Source organism: Anabrus simplex, chromosome 6, assembly GCF_040414725.1.
Source record: "Anabrus simplex isolate iqAnaSimp1 chromosome 6, ASM4041472v1, whole genome shotgun sequence".
NCBI lineage: Eukaryota > Metazoa > Arthropoda > Insecta > Orthoptera > Tettigoniidae > Anabrus > Anabrus simplex.
In genome coordinates, this window is record NC_090270.1 from 203,117,127 (window position 1) to 203,131,674 (window position 14,548).

Sequence of the window (14,548 nt, forward strand, 5' to 3'; positions counted from 1 at the left end):
CTTCCTACCCACTCCTAGCCCTTTCCTATCCCATCGTCGCCATAAGACCTATCAGTGTCGGTGCGACGTAAAACAAATAGCAGGAAAACCACCTGCCAATACTAGCTATTGTAGATAATTAAATGTCCATGGTTTCTCTACCCTGTGAGCAGTGCTATAAATATTTGGCTTATTTTTAATCGTTTCTATTTCTGATTTAGCTTTTTCTAGCTTATATTGGATAACGATCTAGCTTATTAAATGAAAATTGGGTTGGCAACGCTGAGTAATGACTAATGAGTATAAAAGGATCAAGATGGCGGTGTTCTTCGCACGTGCTTCGTGTATCAATCAACTCCTGTAATACTTCGTCGAATATGAGTGTTATTACCTCTCAAAGTGTACTAAATTTGTATCGGAACCTTATTCGATACAGCAAAACACTGAAGTACACCGACCAAAAGTACTTTTTGAAAAGAATACGTGTTGAGTTTAAGAAAAATAAAGATATTACAAACTCTGAAGATCTGAAGTTTCATTACGAAAGAGGAAACAGTCTTCTGAGAAACCAGCGAGTCGTTTAGACTTAAAAAATAATTAATACTGCTCTTTTAACTGGTCAGTATGCAATCTCTTCTTAGCTTGTGTACAAAAGTTGGGCAGTTTGGTGAATTAAAATTATGTCTATTACGTCAGTCAAGACAGGAAGTTGTGGATATTGTTTGCAATAGACGTAAACACACAATTGATTATTCTCATTTTCCTACTTTGCTTGAAGATGATTTGGAGGAAAAGTTCGTGCGGGGAAGTGGGCCTGGAGGACAAGCAGTTAACAAGACAAATAATTGCGTCGTTCTTATTCATAAACCAACAGGTTAGTAGCGAAGCCTGTTTTTGTGCTATTTCTTCTAAAACAGGCCAGTCAGTTTGACATGCATTGCGTGCAAGCTTTGGGAAAGCATGGTATCTTTGATTCAGGATGTCAAATGTACTGTATCGCGCGTGACCTGTCTAAGGCATTTGATAGGGTGGATCATGGGAGACTACCGGCAAAAATTAGTGCAATTGGACTAGAGAGTGACTGAATGGGTTGCTATATTTCTAGAAAATAGATCTCAGAGAATTAGAGTAGGCAAAGCTTTATCTGACCCTGTAATAATTAAGAGTAGAATTCCTCAAGGCAGTATTATTGGACCTTTATGTTTTCTTATATATAGCCTACAAATGATGTGAGGGAATCAGAGATAAGGCTTTTTGCAGATGTTATTCTGTCTACCGTTCCATACACTGGAACCATACTCTATTTGGGGACTTACCAGAGACTTATATGCCCTCTCCTTTACATCCTTACTACAACCTCTAAACACACTAATAACCATGTGCAGAGATCTGTACCTTTTATTTACAATCCCATTTATGTGATTACCCCAATGAAGATATTTCCTTATATTAACACCTAGGTATTCTACTTACAGTGATCCCCATAAGGAACCTATGGAACCCTTTCGAAGATTACTTGATTCAAGAACTGGAAAAAATCTTGAGGAAAAGCAGCTCGATTTGTTCTGGGTGATTTCCGACAAAAGAGTAGCGTTACAAAAATGTTGCAAAGTTTGGGCTGGGAAGACTTGGAAGAAGGGAGACGAGCTGCTCAACTAAGTGGTATGTTCTGAGCTGTCAGTGGAGAGGTGGCATTGAATGACATTAGTAGACAAATAAGTTTGTGTGGTGTCTTTAAAAGTAGGAAAGATCACAGTATGAAGATAACGTTGGAATTCGAGAGGGCAAATATTTGTTTATAGGTAGGTGAGTTAGGGATTAGAACAACTTACCAGGGGAGATGTTCAATACATTTCCAGTTTCTCTGAAATTATTTAAGAAAAGGCTAGGAAAACAACAGATAGGGAATTTGCCACCTGGGCCACTGCCGTAAATGCAGATCAGTAAAGATTGATTGATTATCCAGGTCATATTTTACCATTTTCAATTCCTTATATTGAGAGTATTTTCTAAGAAACTTTATTTCAAAGTTGCTCTGGATTTTCCATTTCACAGGTTTTGTGGTTAAAACAATGATGCATTGCCCTGTAAGTCTCTACCAAGGTAAATTATAAAATAATTGTGATTCATCCTATATGTCTTTACCAAGTTTAACTATAGCTTAGTCAAGACAGACATTTTCTGCACAATTGTTTGCAAAATATTGAAGGCATTCAACTCATTTTGTCTTTAATGCTTCATTCTGTGAAGAATTGTTAGTGCAGTGGATAGTGTCAGTAGTGATTGTTGTTTTAAAAGGAAGTACAACTGGGTATCCACCCTCCCTTAACACTTAGGCCTATTAGAGGAAAAATGATGGCATTGGGATTAAAAAGAAAAAGCGAAGGGCCACAAGTGCGTGAAGATAAAAAACTTTCTAGACTTCACAGACTTAACCGTGCATTGGGCGTGTGCAATTCAGTAATGGGTTTAGGCGTGTAGAAGACACCCATCATCCATTCTGTAACTCTAGTTGTATGAGTAACTTACTAACCAGAGAAAGCTTACTATTACTTGCACAACTTTTAGTGATACTTCTTTGTACGGGGTTGAAGAGTAAGGAGGGGCGGTTCCGGTAATGTTGCCAACTGAGTGGAAATGAAATCTGAATTGAATCAATAGTATGACCTTCATTATCTTTAGCCACCAACTGTGTCATACATTATATAATATTATATAACATTTCTCGATTCAAATCTTGTTCCTAGCATGAATTCTATAGTTTGGCTTCGCTGTGTAAACAACAGTACAAATAAAAGTGTATGCCAGATTTCTCACGTCGATGCATAAGCGATTCATAGTTGGTGTTTCAAAGGTTGCCTATACGAATCTTGAAGATTGCCGAGGTCTACCGATTCAGCACTAGGGAGTCCAGGTATCACTAAAAGTTGCGTGAGTAATACTTATTTATTAACTACAGTAATTGTACCTAATACCAAATTGTAATACAATATATCTGATCATTCAGAAAATATGGTATTAAGAAAAAGACACAAAATGCATGGGAATACTTTTGTCCTGACTATCACTGACATTTTCTTGGTGCTAAATGTACCAGGCTCAATAGCTGCAGTCGCTTAAGTGCGGCCAGTATCCAGTAATCAGGAGATAGTGGGTTCGAGTCCCACTGTCGGCAGCCCTGAAGATGGTTTTCCATGGTTTCCCATTTTCACACCAGGCAAATGCCGGGGCTGTACCTTAATTAAGGCCACGGCCGCTTCCTTCCACTTCCTAGGCCTTTCCTATCCAATCGTCGCCATAAGACATATCTGTGTCGTTGCGCCGTAAAGCAAAAAAAAAAAAGGTGCTAAATGTGTATCATTTTCAAATAATGTGAAAATTTCCATAAATACAGATGTTCAACTTTGCCTCCTCTTGAAGACAATCATCACAGATGTCCGTCAGATAGTTTTGGCACTTTTACACCACCTTCTTGTTATCTTGTTCTGACTTCGCCCACATTGATGACAGCGGCCTCTATTGCCTCGGCGTTCCGTGACCGGTGATCCAATTGTCAATCCAAGGAGTAACTGGGCTTGTGTTCGTAAATTATTGGGAATTTGAGGATTTTTTTTCTCTCCTTTCGTTTTGAGGTTTCAGCAGCACCCAAGCTACATTCTGTGTAAGTCTGTCCTCACTTTCTCGTCCCTGTGGGTTTACAATACTTAAGTAAAACAACGATGATATTACAGACGTTTTCTGTGTAATAAGAACTAATTTACAATATTCTTTGTAAAGAATCCTGCAGAGAAGAGGACAGTTTGAATTCAATCAGCGTAAACATACCAAGGGCTGAATTCGGGCGCGTGGATGACAATAGTGCTTTAAGCAAATAAACCGGCTATCAGCAAAGTCAGTATAGCAGCACTGCAGCTGAGACTCAAAAGAGTGGTTACATAACAGATCATCAGAGAGGTACACAAAACCATGCATGCATAGTTGCTCAGAGTTTTAATAACTGTTCTCAGAAACTGACTGGATGACACTTGTCATCCATGTGTCTAACCTAGGGTTAGTGCAATAGATAGACATCAATAGAGAAGAAGGTTTATCCCATCACAAGGCTTGCCTTCAACCAGAAAAACCTAGATTTTATGACGGAATGTACTGTGAGCAGTGGTAAAAGGCTCTGCTGTAACTCCAGACATGGGAAATATTGTGGTGATGAACGTACTGCCTCTCACCTTACGGATATTTTTACGTAGAGAGTAGGTACTAATTATTCTGAGATGATGTTAGCTAGCCTTTCACCATTATTCTCTGATTCTTCATGTAGATTGTACCTCTCTACTGCTGGATGAAAATGCATCTTCTTACCAATATGGACAATGAAGTCTCGTAATAGAACCTTCTCATCATAATTTTGCCACTTGTCCCAAAACTGTTTCTAGTTCATCATAGAAGTTGTCCTAATCACGAAGGGAAAGAATTACAGCAAAGTGAAAAGCATTGCGATGCATAGTGGTGGTAGTGATTGTTTTAAGAGGAAGTACAACTGGGCAACCACCCTGCCTTAACTCTTCAGAGGAAAAAGTTTTTCTATTGGAGTCTGAGTAGTGTTTTCAAACTTCCCCTTTAATCTTAATTTACAAATTATATCATTCACTGGCTGAAAGTACATAGGGGAACCAGGGGTAATTAGAACATTAGCATGCTAAAATATGAATACTTATAAATTCCACAACAATTGATATTAACCAATGAAATGTGACACAGATTCTGAACAACCATAAGGTGTAATTCCCTATCAATTTTGTATTTTATTTTCCTACATATGGTATTTATATGATAATGTTCTAATTACCCCATGTTCTAATTACTCCTGTTTCCCCTAACTGCATTTCATAATGTTCCTTTTCACAAAACCGGGTAAGTTAGGCATGCAGTTAGGGGCACGCAGCTGTGAGCTTGCATCCAGGAGATAGTGGGTTTGAACCCCACTGTCGGTAGCCCTGAAGATGGCCGTGGTTTCCCATTTTTACTTCAGGCAAGTGCTGGGGCTGTACCTTAAGTAAGGCTACGGCCGCTTCCTTCCTGCTCCTAAAACTTTCATATCCCATCGTCGCCATAAGACCTGTCGGTGCAACGTAAACCAAATTCTAAAAATTTCTTTTCACAAAAAAATTATATTTTCTTTCAGTTCCACTTTAATGCATCACATGATCTTTACCTAGGGGGCCGATGACCTTCGATGTTAGGCCCCTTAAAACAACAAGCAGCATCATCATCAGCAGATCTTTACCTTTCAACTTTCCTTTCCCCAAACCATATTACTCGTCGCCATAAGACCTATCTGTGTCGGTGCGACGTAACGCACCTAGCACAAAAAAAAACAACAACATATTACTACCTGGAAGACAACAATATCCCAGTTAAATTTAAAACATGCATTAGTCAGTTCTTGAAAAGCAGTTGGCTTATGGTGTATTCTTACGTTCCAAGAAGCAATTTTTAGAATATATCCATTTTCAATCCCCCTGGTTTCTGTAATGATAGTCCAGCTTTCTTTTCTGTTTCGTTTTGAGCATGCGGTGTTTCTTTTTTTTTCTGGACAGGTTGTTCGTCTGTTGTTGGACATCTGTTTCCTTGGAGAACCTAACATTTTCTCTCAGGTTTTCTCCCCTAGCCTTCAAGGATTTCATCTCATGTACGTCAGCAATTTTTTGTTCTTCTATCTCCTCTGTTGAGGATTCCTTCACTCCTATGGCTTTTTAGCGGTTAGTCAGTGCCAGCTGTAATCTAAAACAAGGTTCCTTGCAGGGTGATAAGAGCTGGGTCTCCACAGGTGCTGCTCATTTATTGCTCCCCGTTTGACCCAGCTTGCAATAGGCAGAGCCTAGTTTTCCATCAAAGGCCAGGGTGACCGGGTTATTATTGCATCTTTGCCTGGTTAAAATAAATACAGTATATTATACTAGCTCCTTTTTGCTATAGCAGTTCAAGATCACTTGGTGGTAAGCTACCATAAAACTGATTATGGTGGTTGTGATTATTGTTTATAGAGGAAATACCAGATGCCCCCAAACTTTCCAAAGAATGAAGGTGTTAGCAAGAAAAAAGGAAGGACTATGAAAGAATCCCTAGGCCTCTCAAAGCTGACTCCTCTGTGAGGCGACTAAAAGGAAGAACAGGGTCTCTCAACTAGGAAGCATGTGTTGGTGACCACAATCCATGTATCTGAATCTTGCATTGCTTTCGTTTACTTATACCAGTCTCCTCGCTTTCATCTTTGCTATCTGACCTCCCTTAGCTCTTTTTTTTCCCGTGACGTTTGACAGGGTTAGGTTTGCAAAGCCTAGGGCGTCTTTCATTTCCATGCCCCTTTGAAGTGTCTGCTCTTCCTTTTTTGTTAAGAGAGGATGGTTGCCAGTTGTATTTCCTCTTAAAGTACAGTAAAAGTAATCACAACCAGTACTCTCAAACCTAATACCGTCGTGGTTAGAACTGACCAACGGAGGTCATATAGGAAAGATGAAATTGAGAAACCTGGCACAACGAAGTTTTTGTATAGTTGTAGGTATATAAATTTGATTGACATGCATCAGTTGTGAACCTTATGCAGTGTACACTATCTTGCAATATGGTTTATTGCTTATTCATACAAGTGAGAATTTGTTGTTTAATTATAGCTTAACACGCTTTTTTTAATGTGGTTTTGAATGTATTAACTGTTCTTGAAACCCTCAAAGGGGAATTACATAATAGAACGACGTAAACGTACATCCTGAATGACATAGGGCATGTGGAAGATAATTTGAGAATTGTAGATGTGTCCATCATTGAGAGGATTGTTTATATTGTATTGTTTTAAATGTATTATCTTATTCATTTCAATATAAGACAGTGTTTATGATGCAAATAGTTAAGGGAATTTTTTCATCAATTTCATTTTCAGAGTTTGGGTTGTAAGTAAAATGAATAGGAACATGAATAGGATAAGTATAATGACAGGTTGATGTGGGAAGAGACTCTCTCCTCATGAGTCCCAGATCTTGTATATCAATTTTTTATCAGGCTTCAGTGATGCAACGTGACCCAAATTTAATAAGAAATGACGTTAGGCTAGCAAACGTCATAGGGTGACGTAGCACGACAAGGGAGAAGAAAAACAACAATAAAACAATACAGTAACACAGGAAAATGACTTACCAGAACATGCGTGGAACTACGAATATTGAGGCAAAAGGCCCACCCCTCCCCCCCGCCCCAAAAAAAGAAAGTCTGAGATCTACAGGGATTACTGAACTAGCGACCCAAAAATTACAGCACCATTTTTCAAAAAAATCTATTATACCTAGAATAATATTTACATTACATAAGAATTTAAAACCTTTAGTAGTAGTTAAAAGAGTAAAATAGAAGGTTTTTCAGTTACTAAACAAGGTAAAAGAAAAATTTTGAAATATAAATAAACAAATCTGAATTGATATAAATAAAATCTTTTCATCCAAAATTAAACAATGAAATTAAAATAAATATAGCATTCTTTAATAAATATTATCCATTTTCTTAACAATTAGGTAAGGAGCTCCTTAAACTAAAAATATATTTTCTTTAACCATACCAAACAAGGAGTTGACTTTGGGTGTCTTAGGACAATTCCCGGTGGAGGAATCTTACACCAGAACATGGTGGGAAAACATAGTTTACTAATACGTCACACGAAATTAAAATAATAAAACATCCTGACAAACACATAAACTGGCCCCAAATTAGAACAATATTAACACAAAAGAATTAACTTAAATCCCACTTAAAATTCAACAGACAAGGAAACAAAGAAAATTAATATTCATGGTCTGTACAATCAAAACCAAGTCAGGTCAGGTAACCCAATGCGTCAATTTATACACAGAGTCAAAAATGATCTCTTGTCAGAACCAAAACAATAATTATCTTCAGCGTTGCCAAGCAAGAACAGAAGCAATCCAAAGATAAGACAATAATAACACAGTTACATAAAGCCCAGGGAGAGATAGGATAAAGCAACAATGACACAGTACTTAACACCCAGGGAGAGATATAATACAACAATGTGCCGAAAAGAATAACGATACCAAACGTTGGGAAATCCTCCACGAAGGAATTGCCTAAACCCCACTAAACAATATATGTTAAATAAGTAATTTCTTGAGATAATTACATTTTAAAATTATGAACTTGAAATGAGACCCACTTAAAATTTTGTACGTCCAGAATTTACTTCAGCATGTATAGGGACAGAAATGTGGAGCTTGAAATGATGTTTAGATTCACTGTAAGCTATAAATATTAAAGGTAGATCTAACCTTACTAGAATAAAATTAATTAGTAATAATAATATTAAGTTTAAAAACGGAGACAAATAGTGATTACGCAGTGCATAGGTCAACACACGACATAGTGGGGTCGAAACGTTCAGAATGAAAATCAATTAAACCAGAACGGAAAGATAAAATAAAATTTAACACCAACACGGGCAAGTATTACATCGAAACGACCAGAAATAAATTCGATATAGCAACAACACACGCCTGAAGGAAACCAAACTATGAAACACATGCCAAACAAACAGAATAAAAATATATCAGAGGGGAAAATAAAATCAAAAAGGTCAAAGCAAATTTTAAGGTTACCAGTCAAACAATAGCATATCTTTTAAATGGTACCAAACATGGCACATAAACTACGTACAGGGAAGAGAATACTGACCTAGAAAATTGCACCACAAGAAGCATACAAAAAAATTAAAATGAGAAATAAAACACTATTACACTACCAGAAGTAATATTATAAAATGAGTACTTACATTGTAACGAGATATTCCAAGGTAACTGACGGTAATCATCCTATGCGCTGTTAACACTTAAAAGGGGAGTATTAACAAATAAAAATAAAATCAATTACGACTACATATCAATGTTAGAAATGAATAATAAGCTAATTCCTAAAAGGGATTTACACTATGTTTTTAACCGACACCAGTTCGCTGACGCTCCATATTCGAAGTTTAGAAGTCCATTATTGCTACAAAGTGTCCAATCGCTGCCAGTTCTCACAGCAGACACACACTTTTCGAAATAGTCCTCGTGAAGCAGTAATGTCAGGCGATCGTTGCACGTTCTGGAGAGCAGAGTCAGTACAAAATACAAGTTACACCACTGTTGGATAGATGGCGTCAGAGTATGCCTTATAGTTCGATGCACACGCATATTGCCAACACGGAAATGCCAAACGCTCCATATATTTTATCGTATAATATTAGCTGTGCTATACTGACACTTAATTCACATATACGGTTTTTCATATATAGTTAGGTCCAAATTATTTATATTAATACATTCGTAACGTCACAGTGAGCTCGTTTCTGCTTTCCAGCTTCCTCGGCAGAACAAGCATTAACACACATTGAACAGTCCTCTCAACAAAATTTTAGCCCCCTGTGGGTGGGGGTGATAGATTAGCATCCACAGTAGCTGCTGCCTGTCATAAGAGGCGACTAAAACAGGAACGAGGAGCTTTCAACTTGGGAGCGCGGATTGGAGACCACGGTTCCCCCAAATGAATCTGGCATTGCTTCCATTTTCTTGTGTTAGGCTTCTCACATTCATCCTTCCTATCTGACCTCCCTTTGTCAGCTCTTGTTCTTTCCCAACCCTGATAGTATTTGATTTGTGAGGTCTAGGGAGTCTTTAATTTTCACACCCTTCGTGGCCCTTCCCTTTCCTTTGCCGATTCCTGCATTCTTTGAAGAGTCGGACCTCTTCCTTTTTATTTTCCTTCTGATTAGTGTCACTAGAGTTGTACTTCCCCTTAAAACAATAATCACCACCACCTCTCAATAAAATCTGTCTTGGTGTGAGAATTATAGAATCAGAGAAAATACAGACTAATGTGTTTGTATTCATGTTTCTGTTTTTCTATATATGACGATTTTTAACTTGTTTGTACCTTTCCATTACTTAATGTGAAATAACAGGAACGAGAAGCACTAACTACGTAAGATATTACCTTCCTTTATGATTTTCAGGTCTGGTTGTTAAGTGCCACCAGTCTCGTCTTCAGGATAAAAATAGACATCTAGCTCGACAACTGATGCTTACTCGTCTTGACAACCTGTTGAATGGCGAGCAAAGTGTGGAGGCACAAATTGAGGCAGCTCGGCTGAAGAAAGGAGCAGAGAAGACAAGGCGTCAGCGTAAGTTGCAGGATTTGAAAAAAGAATGGAAAACTCGAGAAGGATTGGACTGATGAAAGTGATGCTTTGTGATAGTTAATTTAATACTATGAAATGGTTGTTAATAATGAGGTTATAAATGTAGAAGGCCTTACTGTTTACTATTACTATTATTACCGAGCTTGATAGCTCCAGTTACTTAAGTGCGGCCAGTATCCAGTATTCGGGAGATAGTGGCTTTGAACCCCACTGTCGGCAGCCCTGAAGATGGTTGTCCGTGGTTTCCCAATTCCACACCAGGCAAGTCCTGGGGCTGTACCTTAATTAAGTCCACGGCCGCTTCCTTCCCACTCCTAGCCCTTTCCTGTCCCATCATTGCCATAAGAACTATCTGTGGCGGTACGACATGAAGCAACTTGTAAAAAAAAATTACTGTTTATCACCAAAACATCATAGACGGAACTTGACGGAGGAGGGATTGGTAAACTTTAATTTTCCAGATTGGAAAACTGGATGAATTTCGGTTGTCAAGCTGGAATCTGTATGCATTATACATATCGTTGCACTTGTGAAAAACCTTTATATAATAATATTGTGGGAGAAATACTGATTCACAGTATGTATATATATATATATATCATAAGAGCGAGAATTCTTTGAAATTACTTGCACAATATTGAACCTTAGATCAAAGAACCTTGCCAGGCAAGTGGTTTTTGCAGGCGCAAGAACGATATATGGCTGGAGGCCAAGCCCTTTAGAACAGCGTCTTCAAAAGGTTTTTATGAACTTAAGAGGGAAAATTTGATAGAGGTATATCGGTAGTCAATTCATTTTGTTTAATTCAAGACTAGAAAGTTAATCCTAAAACTCCATCTTTGTGATCTTGGCTGAAACAGATGACAGCGTACTAAGATATCTATTCTTTATCCTGTATATGTTGTTGTACCTTGATCTAGAATGATGTTGAATACTGGAAGTTCAATAATTATTATGTAACTTTTGATTCTGTGAATCCTTATTTCTTAAGTGAGCATTATTTTTTTCCAAGAAAAGGTGAAGTCTTTGTGAAAAGCTGTTGACTTTGATTAACATCCTTAGACTTGCTGGGATTGTAATTTTGGCTAGGCTGATGATGGTCCAAAAACGGTCCGAAACTAGTACCTGTTATTATAGTGTAATGTTTTGATAAACGTTAAATGACTTTAAGTATTGAGAAGGTGGAACAATAAAATTTTGTACTCATTTTTAAGTTAAGTCTTAACTCAATAAGGAACCCAACCATGAAGTTTATTACTTTAAATCATGAAAGGAATGAAACGCTACTCAAGGAACTCAGAATTGAATACATGATCAAGAAAGGTGGAAAAATCAGATTTGAAGAATGGAGACAGGACGTCCCAGAAAAATTCTCAAGTACTACCCTAAAGGAGGAAGAACCGTCAGTTGTCCAAAGAAACATTGGCAAGATAGGATTGTAACAGGTCACTGCGTCTAATACGAGAAATGATGATGATGGATGATTTAATGTTATTGGCTTTATGTCCCACTAATGGTTTTGGAAGACACTGATGTGCCTGAATTTAGTCCCACAAGAGTTATTTTACGTGCCGGTAAATCTACCAACACAAGGCTGTCGTATTTGAACATCTTGATGATGATGGTGCTGATTAATGAACTAAGAGTTGAAGCTTCCATAGTAGCCTGTTGAACTACTGTTTTTACTCTTACATAATGTACACAGAACAACATGGTTCAAGCCAAACAAAAAGCACATTAATTGGTTTATGATGTTGTACAAACCTTAAATAAACTTATTCCCTTATTTCACTCTTTCTACTTCCTCTTTACGCAAATCACGTCATTTGATGAACTGTGATCGCACCAAGGTGTTATGGCATACGAATAGTTTGAGGAACACAGCTCGCAGCACTACACTATCTGGTATAAATGCGTGCAGTTTGAATTCCAACCCATAGTATTGTTACGTGCCAGCCCCATGGTAGCCCTTTTCGGTACTTCCAGGGAGGGGCTGGTGACACATGACCTGGGATCTCCCAGCCGGCTTGTAGGGTGGGACCGGCCTTTCTGTGTATTGTTCTTGTCTGCCAGATTACTTGTGAGTTTCTTGGAGATTCAACGGGAATGTTCTGCCTATAGTGACATAGCAAAATTTCTGGCTCAAATCATGGAATCTATAAAAAGGGAGGCTAGCCGCGGACCGTCAGCCAGTTTTGGACTCTGTGTGAGACTCGATGTGTTGGGGTTCGGTGGCTGGGCTGAGGGTGACAGAGGTGTTGGTTGTCGCTAGTGTCCCACCGAGGTCTGAACCAGGAGCTGTTGTTGTGGTGTCGGAAAGACCAGTGAGTAGATGGGCTGGAGACAACAGAACGGAAGACTGTACAGTGTGTTCGTGTATTTCTATGGACTGAGGCTCAGCGAGGGAAGCTGCTATTGTGAGTGTGAAGGTAAATGTACCTGTGTTAATGTTCGCTGTTGTGAGTATCGTCCTGCTGTTGAATACTATTGAGCTGTTCAGTTGTTTACTGCATGTAACTGTGAATTACTGGGCTGTCTGTGGAATCGAACCAATGAAGAGTCATCGTGTGTTGTGTAGCCAGTGGCACTGTGTTCAAATCCAGCGGTATACACACAGCTGCTGTAGGAGTTGACTGGACTTAGGGAAGTGAAAGTAAGGATTAGTGTCCCAGGTAAAGGAACGGGCTGGACCTCCTACTGTGCTGTAAGGAAGAGGGACTTGTGAATAGACTTGTAATTAGTAAGTTTGGCCATTCTAACTGGTTAGAATAGTGTGTGTTTAAATATGTATGTGTGCATTTATTAGGTCATACTGAAATAAATTAGAGTAGTGAAACAGATGGAGTTTATTTGTAACAGTATGCATTATGTAATGAACAATAGATTTGTGACTTTGGAAATATCTCGGTCTAACTCACACCCCATACATCTAGGCTAAAAAAAAAAAAAACAAGTTACTTTGTAGTGTCTTTATCAGCGTTCTTTCCTGGCTTCTCCATCATGGTGTCGAATTTTGTAGTTGTGCAGATGAGTATGTGATAAGAAATGTCTTGGAAGGTATTTTAAACAGTGGTTTTGAAGTCAGAAATAGTGATGACATAACAGTGTATGAATACAATTTTGATGAAAATTATAGTATTGAAGGGAAAGGAAGTAGTGTAAACTGTGATGACGTGCAGGGCTCTTTAAAGCATGTTAATTCTACAATTCAAAGGAAACAGATTGATTGCAAGTGGACGAAGACTATGTTTTGTACACATTCACTAAGTATAGTGGAGTGAGTAAAGACTTACTGCCAGGCTGAATAGCTCAGATGGTAGAGCACTGGTCGGTCCAATCCTTGCTCATTTTAATGGTATTTGAAGGTGTTCAAATACATCAGCCTCCTGGTGGTAGATTTACTGGCAAGTTAAAGAACTCCTGTGGGACAACATTCCGGCACGTCGGCATTTCCAAAAACCGTAAAAGTATTTAGTGAGAGGTAAAATCAATCACATTAATTATTAAAGATTTATTGCACAAGTTCGAGACATAGCCACCATGTAGGATGCTAAATGCTATATGTATTATATAGGTGACAAAATAAACCATTTAGCATCCTACATTAAGTATCTTCAATACGGACAACAATGATTTTTATCACTTGCAACATAGCCACCATCCGAACATCAGATTTTTCTGAAATATGTTGAACTTGTGTTTAACAAAATTTCTTACAAAGCCAATACATAAACAAAAGAAAGCCAATACATAAACAACTAAACAATCCTGACAGAAATGAGTTCAACACTTGCAAAATCTCCCAATGGAAAAGAAACAAAAATTATCACCAAAGGATGCATTGTTTGGTACAGAAGGGGAGTGGAGAGAGTAGTTGGTAGTGTAAGTAGTGTGCTGTTGCTCCTCATTTTGAAGAATGTTTTGAGGTCTAGTATATATCAAGCAGTTGTACTGAAGCAATTGGCTAGTTTATGGTTTTTGTTATTATATTACAAAATATCAGAAATAGAAAAACATTTAAGCTCTTTAGGCTTTTTCAATCATGAAATTACGAGCGTTTCGTCCCAATATAGCAGTAGGCTCATCAGTTGGATTGCTACACCATTCCAAGACGCTGGCAGCTAGTGCGCCGTTGAGACACCACTGCAAGCCTTTTATGTAGGATAATGCAGTGACGGTGCACGAGGGGAAGCACGTGCTCCTCCACTTGTATAAATGCCTGCCTTTGGCCTTTAAAAACATTTAACATTTGCAATGATGAAATTTAATTATGGTTTCCTTCTAGGAACCTTATATTTGATCAGAAATGTACTTTATTGCTTGATTTATATGATT

At 38.1% G+C, this 14,548-nt stretch overlaps 1 protein-coding gene across 1 annotated transcript; it reads left to right on the forward strand.

Moving 5' to 3' along the window:
* The first annotated feature begins 297 nt into the window (after positions 1–297).
* On the forward strand, positions 298–10,333 carry LOC136876311 (mitochondrial translation release factor in rescue). Its single transcript, XM_067150152.2, has 2 exons — positions 298–853; positions 10,028–10,333. The coding sequence occupies exons 1-2, from the start codon at positions 604–606 to the stop codon at positions 10,246–10,248; spliced, it is 471 nt and encodes a 156-aa protein (XP_067006253.2). The 5' UTR covers positions 298–603; the 3' UTR covers positions 10,249–10,333.
* The last annotated feature ends 4,215 nt before the right edge of the window (positions 10,334–14,548 follow it).